Source organism: Pongo abelii, chromosome 7 (genome assembly GCF_028885655.2).
Source record: "Pongo abelii isolate AG06213 chromosome 7, NHGRI_mPonAbe1-v2.0_pri, whole genome shotgun sequence".
Taxonomy (NCBI): Eukaryota; Metazoa; Chordata; class Mammalia; order Primates; family Hominidae; genus Pongo; species Pongo abelii.
The window spans coordinates 64,999,635-65,012,418 of NC_071992.2; the positions used below are offsets into that span (position 1 = coordinate 64,999,635).

Here is a 12,784-nt window from a genome sequence, read left to right on the forward strand (position 1 = left end):
TACACTACTGCTACAATGCAGTACAGTATAAGACAAAACAAATTAAATCGTATTTGGCACTTGAAACATGGAAATACTGTGGATACTTGCAAGACAATTTGCAGTCCATTTTATTATCTCTGCCTACTTTTTGTAGTTTGTCATTTCTTATATCTGACATTGTGAGTATATTTCAAAATTAAGAGACCTTAAATTTTAAAGTTTTATGAAAATACATTTTGTACGTTTTGAAAGACTAGAACATAAATTAAAAAGGCCTTAACTTTTAAGTAGAAAATGGATGACATTCTACTTTTATAAAGATCCAACCTAGGTCCTATGTTTACAAAACTACAAATTCTTAATAAGTTTAAATGTGAGAGAAGTTAAATGTGAGATTTGTTTAAAGAGTAAACCCATGCAAATTCATAAACATTTTCTTGATTTGCAGAAAGCATAGCTAATTAATAATTTAAATATGTTGCCTTTTAGGCAATTAGGAAGTATTGCTTTTCAATAATTCCTTTAAGCAAATAGTCTCAATGTGGATTTTGTAAAAAGTTCCATCTAGAATGGTCCATCAGTCAGAGAAGAATAATATTTGACTTATATCATTTTTAAATGAGTCATCCCTTTAAAATTATGTTTGGTGTATATTTTATAAAGTACAAAATACATTCATACAGTATCACATGCATTCCTTTATTTATGTGCAATGGTATGCAAAGTCAACAAAGTTTGGAGACAAATGATGTTACATTAATGAAAAGAAAGAAGATGAGTTCATGTCTTCAGTTTATATTAAAATTTGAGACTAATAATTATGTAGGTGATTTTCGATATCTAAACAGTTTGGGTCCACAGATCTGTAAAGACTTTGCAGGTGGGGCTGTTTTAGGTTTGCAGCACCAACCTGCAGCTGCTCCCATGATTCGGTCTCCCATTTTTAGCTCTTAAAGCACTTCAGGAAGGAGTGGAGATCAAACTTCTTCCTCTATCAGACAGTCTTCTAGTAGTGTGGCTTTGGGGAAGATCATCCTGTAAGTTCCAGAGTAGTCTCTTACTCATTTTTTCTCTCTAGTGGTCATTGCTTCAATACACGAAGAATAGCTGCTTCAAGATGATGTTGTTCTTTTCAAAATTATCCACACCCCATTAGGAGATTATTGATAACCATAATGCTCTCCAGTGAAAGATGCCAATAGCCATGTCATTATTTACAGGACAACTGGTGGTGGCATTCTTAAATAATCTGTGTATGCAGGAAAGCAGAGTGTGTGGTGAAGAGCCTAGCTGCCTGTGTTGAATTCTAGCCTTTTCTTCCTCTAGGTCCCTCTGCACTTGCCTAATCTGTAAAGGCAGATGGTTGCATTAATTTTTGTTAAGGGAGAAAAAACAAATTAATACTTCTTGTCACACAGTGAGCACTATATAAATAATTATTATTAAACAACAAATAGATGAAATATATGACCACATTTCATGAGTGAGGATCTCAGTCCAGCAATGCTGATTCTAATCAAGACAGTGCCCTGAAATGGAGTTTATCCTTCTTGCATCTCTCAGAGAAGTTCTGAATCTAATGCACCTGTTTATTAGTCCCCAACTTCCCTGCTCAGTGCCTGTTTCTGTCAACAATAAGTGTATTTTAGCTTTCCCATTTCTTCTCCATCTTCTACTCTGCTACAAGAAATACATTTAGAACACATAACAGTGAACATATTATCTCCTTGCTCACATTTATGTATGGCGTCTCCCTTACCGTCCACCATCTGCCCATCATACAGGGCGTTGGCCCCCTCCCCGGTCCTCTCCAGACATATCTCCTGCAGCGGCCCCTGCTGGACCACACACGCTCAGCGGCGAGCGCACCTTCATTTTCCTGCATCATCACGTGGCATGCATTTTCACACTTCCGTATCTTTACTCATGTGTTCCCTCTTGATTAAAATGACATTTGTTCCTCTAATGATGGTTTCCTCAATTATTTTTTTCAAGACAAACCACACATATTTCCTATCCTCCATAAACTCTCTTCCCTCAAGAATATTAAATTCCCGTCCCCATGTTGCTCCCATATCAGATGTCATATTGTGTTTTATTATATATGTACTTTCGAAGTAAGTACGAGGCCGAGCACGGTGGCTCACGCCTGTAATCCCAGCACTTTGGGAGGCCGAGGCGGGTGGATCACCTGAGGTCAGGAGTTCGAGACCAGCCTGGCCAACATGGTGGTGAAACCCCGTCTCTACTAAAAATACAAAAAATTAGCTGGATGTGACGGCAGGCGCCTGTAATCCCAGCTACTTGGGAGGTGAGGCAGGAGAATCGCTTGAACCCAGGAGGCGGAGATTGTAGTGAGCCAAGATCGCTCCACTGCACTCCAGCCTGGGGCAACAAGAGCAAAAGAAACTCCGTCTCAAGAAAAAAATAAAATAACATAAGGTAAAATAGTTACGAATACTATGAGGCCAGGGAATGCTATCTAATTCATGTCTGATTCTCTGTTAATGCTGCACAGTATTTGCAAAATTAATAAATGCGTGGGATTTTAAATGTATTTCCATGTGCACCAGCTGAATTTTCATGGTAGAACATATGTAATATCTGTAACCTCTGGAAATGTATTTTGACTGATCTGTTTTAGCACTCCGTGTGCTGTTTTCTCCAGCAGCTATTTATTGGAATGTGCGTTTGTGAGTGTGCATGTGGGTGCTTCTGTGATTTATTCTTAAAAAAAATCCTCCTCATTCTTTATTTTCTGCAACTCTTGTCCTTTCAGAACCCAAAAGCGAGATCAAAGACTGTATTCTGTTTTCCAGACAACTATCTAATAATTTGTGAACATTTTACATAGTGTTTAAGTGAATGATAGCTCTGGCCACATAGAAATTAAATGAGAACACCCTGATAGCTTTGTTTTAGCTCCTCAAACTTTCCCTGGATGATCTTTAGTATCTCTTTGATGTGCACCAAAAGTATATCTCTGGGCTTTCAGGGAAAACCCTTCTCTCATCCTGAAGTTCAAACAGAGCATTATTTGTGGTTATCAGCTATTCCATTACACTTCTGGGGGAAAAAATGTCCTGAAATATACTGTACTGAAAAATCAGCAAATGTGCTCATTTATGATCACTTGGCTTTGATGTATTATTTCATATTTCCACTCCTCAGAGTGGCTGCCTCCCTCAGAAAGGCTCCATGTCGGCCCCTCTCCAATATCCTATTGTAAGCATGACTGACTTTGTGTAAAAACATAGAAAAAATATTTTCTATATTAGGGAAAGTACAATCTGCTTGTGCTGGAAGATTTTTGTCCTGTAGATATATTCACTTAAAATATTCTCTAGATTAGTCAGCCTGGTTTCATGAGCACTTGTGTGCTAATGCCATGGATGAAGAAAAAATGCTTCCTTGCTCATGAAAAAGCTTCTGTTTTTCCTAAAAAGACATCATAACTTTTACAAAATAATTCTACTAATATAAGAGTGTATATGATAGAGGGCAAAAGAGTATGCATCAGCACACGAGAACAAAAGCAGTCTAGAGAAAGAGTTATCTTTGGAGGCTGCAGTATGTAAATATATTCCTATCAATATTACAGCGGATTCTTTTAAAGTAGCAGACTCCCAGCAATAGCCGTGGAAATGTATATTCCAAGAGAAAGTCTGGTATTATTTGCCTGGGATAGTGTGCTCCTTAAATCTAAGGATAGATTTCACATGTAAGTGATATAATACGATATTTATCTTTCTATGCCTGGCAATTTTTACTTTGCAAAGTATCCTCCAGCCTTATCTATGTTGTTGCAAGTTACAGAATTTTATTCCTTTTTTATGGCTGAATAGTGTTCCACTGTGTATAAGTACCATATTTTCCTTATCCATTCATGTGTTGATGGGCATTTAGGTTGATTCATATCTTGGCTGTTGTGAATAGTGCTACAATAAACATGGGAGTGCAGATGTCCCTTTGACATACTCATTTCATTTCCTTTGGATATATACCTAGTAATGGAATTGCTGGATCAGTTTTTAATTTTTTAAGGAATCTTCATACTGTTTTCTGTAAGGGATATACTAATTTACATTTCCACTAACAGTGTTTAAGAGTTCACTTTTCTCCACATCTTCACCAGCATTTGTTATTTTTTGTCTTTTTGTTAGTCACCATTCTAACTTGGGTGAGGTGGTATTACACTGTGGTTTTGAATTGCATTTTCCTTATAGTAAGTGATGCTGGAGTAGAGAGTAGAATAGTGGTTACCACATACTGGGGCACATGGAAGGGTCAGAGATGGGAAGATGTTGGTGAACAGGTACAATGTTACAGTCAGATGGGAGGAATAAGCACTGTTATTCTAGTTCACGGTAGGATGATCACAGCTGACAGTAATGCATTATATATCACAAATAGCTGGAAGAGAGGGTTTTGAATGTTCTCACAACACATACATTATTAGTGTTTAAAGTGACGTATATGCTAATTATCATGATTTGATAATTACACAATATATACATACATCAAAACCTCACGTTGTTTGCCATGGATACATACAATTACTATGTGCTGATTTTTTAAATTTGAAATTAATTAATTAATTAACTCTGAGGATAAATGTATATCCCCATATATATATTCCACTATGTTAAGAATGACTCAATAATTATTAAAAGAAAATGTCATTTCCAAAGTCCATTCCTATGGACTTTTTGGTGCAGAATAAGAGCTAAAGATTATATTCTATCTCAAAGGAATTACCTTTTGTGTCTGTGACAAATGGGGATGTTAAATGCATTCTCTAGGGAAAATATTTATATTAATCCAGATTAATATACGTATTCTGGATAAATGGCAAGACTCATGGACTTCTTTGGTGATTACTAAGATAATAGCACAAGTTCAGAAATCTTTACAGTCTGTTTTCACAATTCCCCAAAGTATATAAAGCAAACACATTGGATTAGGCATCAAAAATCTTGGGTCTTAAACTAGGCTCCAATTTTAATTAATTGTGTTAATTTGGGTAGTTTACTTCAACTTGTTACCCTTATTTCCTTCTAGGTATAAACTGTATGTGTGTGTGTGTGAGTGCATGTTCATGCATGTCTGTGCGTGTGTGTATGCATGCATGCCTGTGTTTGTTGGTGACTAGGAATGCTGACATAGTGGAGTTTAGAGTAGGCTGGGGCAGTGGGAGAGGAAATGGAGAAATAGGAGTGTGTTCCTTCTTTTTGAAGTGATGGAAATGTTCTAAAATTGATTACAGTGATGGTTGCACACCATTGAGTATATTAAAAATACATGAATTGTACATTTTAAAGGGTTGAATTGTATGGAATTTAAATTATATCTCAATAAAGCTATTACCTTTTTATTTTTAGATTATAAGTATCACAAAAACTCTCATTATTTTAAAAATGTAGTACATGTACCATAATCCTTACTCCCCACTTCTTTGTGTGAATTTTGTGACATTGTTTTCATTATCTGAGAGTTCACTTTACTTGAGATCTTTCTCCTTTTCCCTTGCACCCATGTTAAGAATTCAATTTCAGGCTCATCAGAGTGTGTTTTCTCCACCTCTTAAATGTTATTCACCATGTTTTGCTGTAAATTGGCCACAAAATTACAACCTATAAACTAAGTATAATTTTTCCTCTGTTTCTTTTTTTTTTTTTTAATCTGAAGACAAAGACAGGAATTTGTTTGCTGCAGGATGGTAACCAGGAGCCTTTCAAAGTGCGGCTGCACCTAGCCAAAGACATTTTGATGATCCAGGAACAGGATGTGATATGTGTTTCTGGTGAGCCTTTCTATTCTGGTGTAAGTAGCTTTTTCTTCTGTTGAAATTTTTCTGTTTGTTTTTTGTTAATAAAAATGTTTATTCACAGAACATTTTAAATATGTTTTTCTTTCAGTGTCTAGTCAATAGTTCTGCATGGAATTTTTGCTTACATCATTAAGTAATCAATGGCTCTGTATGAGAACCTTGCCTAGGGTCCATGAACACATGTTTTGGGCCCATCTCCAGCCTGTTGTCTATGACTCCTAGCTGTCATCATATGATGGGAGTGACACTGTATTTTCTGATTATTCTACCTTTTTACATAGAGAATTAATTGAGAACGGTGCATGGTGATGGCCTTTGCTCTGGTCTTCTTTCATGACCTGGGACTATTGAGAGTGGTGCCAGGGTGGGGCCCATCCTTCAGCATCACTGAAGCAGGAGACGTAGGCAGCGGTCACCGAACTCAGCGTGAGTGACCTTCCCCGAGGATGGTGTCTAAATGATTCTGTGGGCCTCCCTAATAGAATTATGCCCAAGTGCTGTAGCAAATTCTTTTCTCCAATGCTCCAACCCATTGACACATTACACTGCTCCTAATCTAGCTTCAGAAAGAGCCACAAATTACAGTGCAAAACTAACTGCTGTATTTACTCATGTCGAGGCAGCATAGCTGTGGAAGACATCCTTAGATGAGATTAGATTTTATTCTGCTAAAAGACATTATCATAAAACAAGTTCCGGAGTTTATCATTCATTGTATAATAATGTTATTAAAGGCTTCTTTTTAACAATGTTGCCATATGTGATCTCAGAAGAAAATTATAGACAGTAGCATGTAGTCTGTTCCCTGCTTTCCCCCAAATATCTGCAGCTATTTAGCATGGGGACTTAATTTGTACCTTATTAACAGACTTACCTTGGAGTGTTTAGTTGGTGGTGAATAATGCTGAACTTGAGTTCTCACATCACTTCTTACTAACACCCTATGGGAATCACACAAGGCCCTAAATCAATAGGCCTTTGCCAACTAAAGATAATGGACATTTTGCAGACTGTTAACTATTCTTTTGTCACAGACCATTTAAATCATTCTGAATCATGGTCATGGATGTCAAGGCTGATTAAACTGTTCCGATGGGGTTGTCCTTTCTTCCCTTTGGTTAATAATAGAGAAGTGACATGAGTCATATTACCCTCTAGAATAAATATATCACACTGGTCCCAGATCAAAAAATAAAATCAGTAAAATTTACTACTTCGATACTGAAATAATATTATTGATTTTCAACTTCACAGTCAATAATAGCTGATACACATGGACCTATTCTCTTCTTAAAAGATAATTGTGCATATAAATAAAGCTCAGAGTGCTAGGAATAACGAAGAGAATTAAGGAGAAACATCTTATGGCATTGTCAACAAATTCAAAAAAGCATTTGACAAAATTCAACACCCATTTTTACAAAACACTTTAGCAAGATGTGAAAAGACAAGAATTTTCTTAATCTGACAACTGTCCTCTAATTAAAGCCTCTCACTAATATGTTAGTTAACATCGAACATTTTCTCTGAGATTGAAAGCAAGTCAAGGATAATACCTTGCTTACTAATCAACGTTGTTCACCATGCTCCTACAGCAAGTCACAAATGATGTATAAAGAGCAAAAATTATAGAGGAAGAGGCAAAATGGCTTTACTTGTAGATTTCATGATGATATACATAGAGAACCTTAAGAATTCTACAAAAGATAGAATAACACTAAAATTTATCAAGGTTGCTGGGAATAAGAACAATAGCCCAAGTTAATTGTGTTTCTAAAACTACCTACAAGCAACTAGAAATGAAATAAAAATGCAATCCACAATAAGTCAGAAAGACAATACACTTAGAAACATATTTAACAAAAGATGTATTTGATCTCTATCCTGAAAACTGCAAAAACTATGTTGAAGGAAATTAAAAGATATAAACAAATAAATGGAGAGATACAATATAATCATAAATTAAAAGCTAAGTATTGATAAGCTGTCACATCTTTCTAAATATTCCAAACCAGTCAAAACCCCAAAATATTTTTTGTGGATATGTACAAGTTGATTCCAAAATTTACATGGAAATATAAAGGACTTACAATAACCAGAACAATCTTGAATAAAAAGAACAAAATTGTAGTGTTTATTCTACCTGATTTCAGAGCTTACTATAAGATTCTAATAATAAATACAATGTAATGCTGTAATAAATTCAGGCATATCAATCAATGGAACATTCTAAGGAGTCCAAAAATAGACCCACTCTTATATGGTCAGTTAAGTATTTTTTTTAACTGTGGTAAAATATACATAATATAAAATGTACCATCTTAACTATTTTTAAGTATAAAGTTCAGTAGCATTTCGTGCATTCACTTTGTTGTGTAACTATCACCACTATTCATTGCCAGAATTTTCATCATGCCATACTGAAACTCTACGCATTAAACAGTAACTCTCCATGCTTTCCTCCTCTTAACCCCTGGTAACCACTGTTCTACTTTCTGCTTCTATATTTGACTATTCTGGGTAAATCTTGTAGGTGGAATCATACAACATCTGACCATTTGTGGATGACTTATTTCAATTATCATAATGTCTTTAAGGTTCATCCATGTTGAAGCATATATCAGAATTTCATTCCTTTCAAAGGCTGAATAATATTCCATTGTGTATTTATACCACCTTTTGTTTGTCTACTCACTCGGTAGTGAACATTGAGGTTGTTTCCACCTTGGCTTTTTGAAAAATGCCTCTAGGAACATGGGTGTACAAATATGTTTGAGTCACCACTTTCAATTATTTGGTGTATATACCCAGAAGTGAAATTGCTGGATAAAATAGTAATTCTTTGTTCAACTTTTTAAGAAACTGCTGTACTCTTTTCCACAGTAGTTGTACCATTTTCCATTTCAACAAGCAAAATACAAGGGTTCCAATTTCTCCACATTCATGCCAAGCCTGTTATTTTATGTGTTTTTGATAATAGCTATCCAAGTAAGTGTGAGGTTGAATTTCACTGTGGTTTTCATTTGCATTCTCCTATCAATTAATAATGTAGAGCATCATTTTATGTGCTTATTGTTTACTTGTGCATCTTCTTTGGAAAAATGTCTATTCATATCCTTTGTCTATTTTTGAATTGGATTGTTTGTTTTTTGGAGCTGAGTTGCAGGAGTTCTTAATGTATTTTAGATACTAGTCCCTTATCAGATATGTGATTTGCAATATTTTCTCCCAAATTGCAGATTGCCTTTTTACTCTATTAGTATTTTTGATGCACAAAAGTTTTTAATTTTAATAAAATCCATGTCAATTTTTTCTTCTGTTGGTTGTACCTTTTGTACCATCTCCAATAAATAATTGCCAAATTCAGTGTCATGAATCTTTTCCACCATATTTTCTTCTAAGAGTTTACAATTTTTGCTCTTACTTGTAGGTTTGGTCATATTTTAAGTTAATTTCTGTACATGGCATTAGGTAAAGATCCAACTTCATTCTTTAGCATTTGGATATCCACTTCAAAATCATGTACCGTATACATAAGGTGGTATTTGTGGCCTCTCTATTCTAGTTTATTAGTCTATATATTTGTCTTTATTACAGGAACACATGGTTGTGCCTTTTGTTTGTTTGTTTGCTTGTTTTTACTGTAGCTTTATAGCAAATTTTGAAATCAGCTAATTTGGGTTCCTTAAGATCTCAAATAAATTTTAGAATGAATTTTTCTATTTCTTGAAAAAATATCATTGCAGTTTTTATAAGGATCATGTTGAATCTGTAGATCACTTTTAGTAGTATGGACATCTTAATAATAGTAAGTTTTCTGATAGGTAAACATAGCATCTTTCCATTTATTCATATGTACTTTGAGTTATTTTAGCAATGTTTTGTTGTTTTCATGTACAAGTCTTTCAACCCCTTGCTTAAGTTAAACCCTTAGTACTTGATAATTTTTGATAGTATTGTTAAAAATTATTTTCTTAGTTTACTTTTGGATTATTTATTGTTAGTGCATAGAAATGTAATGGATTTTTAAATTTTGATTTTGTATTCTGCTACTTTGTTGAATTTATTAGTTCTAATAGTTTATTGCGGAATGTTTATGGTTTTCTATGTATAAGATTATGTCATCTGTGATCCAAGATAAGTTTACTTATTCGTTTCAAATTTGGATGACTGTTATTTCTTTGTCCTGCGTTATTACTGTTGTTAAGATTTCCAATACTATGCTGAATAAAAGTGGTAAAAGCAGGCATTTTTTTTCTTATTCCAGATCTTAAAGGAAAAGCTTCATTTTTGAGTATGATATTTGCTGTGGGTTTTCCATATACTGCCTTTGTTATGATGAGGTAGTTGTCTACTATTCCTAGTTGGCTGAGTATTGAGGCAGTGTTGAATTTTATCATCGAAAGGTATTGAAATTTGTCAAATGCTTTTTCTGAATCAATTGAGGTGATCATGTGTGCTTTTTATTTTTTTTTCTTCTGCTCTATAACTCGCTTTTCTTACCTGAAAGTACTTCCTGGGACCCCTGTCCCAGGAAGGAATTCTGTCTTCTAGGTCTACATCTGAGGAAAGCCAATCTACAACAGAGAAAGTAGTACACTGTACTTTCAGATAGCCAGATATTCTTTGGGAAAACTCCCTTTGTCTGTTTTTTAAAACCTCCAACTGGTAAAGGCCCACAGACACCTCTGTATTAAAAGATACCCTCTTTAAACTTGACCCTTCACAGTGCACCGTTTGTGTTGTATGACCACAACACATAGTCCATGTGCTCTCTGGACAGGGATCACCTCTCTTATCAGCTAATTATGAGATGAATTTGAGACACTAAGAGATTAGGGCAGAGATAAACATCCAACTTTGGAGAGCAGAAAGTCTCATCTGGGTATTACAACAAATAGAGTGTTAACTCTCAGTCTGCTTAAGTGAGTGGAAAGGTTAGGAGAATGTTCTAAGGAAAGGCAGATGTTAGTCTGAAGAACTGTAGGCAAGGATGCTGTTTTGTTATCTGGAAGCAATGCTCTTAAGGCCTGGGTGGAAAATAGGACAGTCAGGGGCAGGGGGCTGAAAACAAGATTGCTATCAGGAAGTTTACTCATGAGGGGGAAAAATGAAGCTCCACTTTGCTGAAAAATCCTGAGGATTATAGAATGTTGTAGTTTTTTCTCCACCCCCACAATAGGGAGGAAGTTGTTTATATTTTCAGGTCTATCACATTCACCGAAAGCTGCTTCTAGGATTGTCTTTGCCTGACACTTTTGACCTGCCTTGCTCAGGCTGAAAGAAAGTGTTACAGTTCAGTCAAGCTCTTCTTGCCCACTTCACAGAAAAAGCCAATACAATGAGACAGCCAGTATTGCATTAGATGAAGAGTTTAATACTTGCAAGGCAGTGAAGCAAAGAGGACAGGAGATATTTCTCAAATCTCTCTGCCTGGAGATTTGAAGACTAGAGTTTTAAGGATAGTTTGGTGGGCAGGCAGCTAGGGAATGGGTTCTACTGACTGGCTGGATCAGGGCCTAAATCACAGTGCTGCCAAAACTGTCTTCAGGCATTTAGTTAGCTCCTGGGTGGAGTCACTGGTCTGGGTGGCATTAGCTGGTCTACTGGAATGCAAAGTCTGAAAAATATCTCAAAGACCAGGCTGCGGTTTCACAATAGCAGTGTTACCTAGAGGGGCAACTGGGGAAGTTACAAAGCTTCAGACCACTGGCTATGTGAATCCTGAGCAGTAAGCAATTATAATTGCTAGCAAGCTAGGAAACAATGCCTAGGTGCTGTTTATGCCTATATCTTAGCAGAATTCATGTCCCTAGCATAATTATAATCTTGTGACCTTTCATTAGTTTTACAAAGGCAGTTTCAGTCCCCAATACAGAAAAGTTTAACTTTGGGAAGGGACTATTATCATCCTTGCTTTAAAGTTTAACTATAAACTAAATTTTTCCATAAATTATAAAGTAAATCCCTCCCATAGTTATTTTGGCTTATGCACAGAAATAAGCAAAGGTAGTTAGCTTATGAAGTTAGAAGCACTAGTGAGTCAGTTATGCTAGATTTCTCTCATTGTTATAATTGTGCAAAAGTGGTTCCAAAAGCCCTTGTGACTGGGACTCAGGGGTGGCAGTAGGACAAGGTCTGGGATAGGGAGTTAGTGGTAGGCCTGACAATTTCTCTGTATCTGCACCAAAGGCAGGAGAGGGTGCCATCAGCCCCAACATTAACCCACTGACCATGAAGGATAAACAATGGGATGTGAGCCCAGGTAAAAGACTCACTCTGAGGGAGAGGGCACAGAACTGAGCATTTGGAGAAGCTCCAGTCAGGCAAAATGTTGGTATCTGAAAATCAAGGATTGGCAGATGGGTCAAAATCCAGGCATCATGCCAAGTGACCCTCTTAGCTCCTTGCTTTGAATTCCTGGACATATTGTAGGGCATAGCTCAGTTGCAGAAACCAGAACTGAGAATTCATGGTAAGTATGTAAGGGCAGCCTCTGTGAGAGGGCAGGATATAGGATTTGGATAGTAAAGGGACCCCTGGGAAAAGGCTTTGCTTCACAAAACTTCTAGAATTAGGAGAGGAAATTATAGGAACAGGTAACACAGGGTCAGAGCCAGAAAACCACAGGCTGATGAACCTGTAGCTGAGCTCCAGGGCTTTATCAGGGTGAGTTTCTAATTAAGGTGACTTAACAATAACCCCCATCAAATGGGGCTTAAACCTGCTCATCACTCCCTGATTAGTGGGTCTGGGAGTTTATAGTAGAAGTCAAGTAGCTCCTCAGAGGCTTCAGGACGTGGCGCAGAGAAAAAACACTCTTGACATATTTAGCACATCTGACTGTAATTCTAGTTATGCAGAAAGTCCTATAAAATATTGATCATTTAGAAACGTGTGTCAACATTTTCACCTACAAGAGATAGCTAGAGAGTTAAAACTGAAATATCCAATGCATTTACTGTGACTTCT

At 36.2% G+C, this 12,784-nt stretch overlaps 1 protein-coding gene across 1 annotated transcript in view; it reads left to right on the forward strand.

Annotated features, from left to right (window-relative positions):
- Nucleotides 1–12,784, forward strand: part of SNTG1 (syntrophin gamma 1) — an 875,063-nt gene that overhangs the window by 482,738 nt on the left and 379,541 nt on the right. Inside the window, exon 4 of the mRNA XM_063726650.1 lies at nucleotides 5,671–5,805. Coding sequence (XP_063582720.1) covers nucleotides 5,671–5,805 — 135 coding nt within the window. The remainder of the gene's footprint in view (nucleotides 1–5,670; nucleotides 5,806–12,784) is intronic.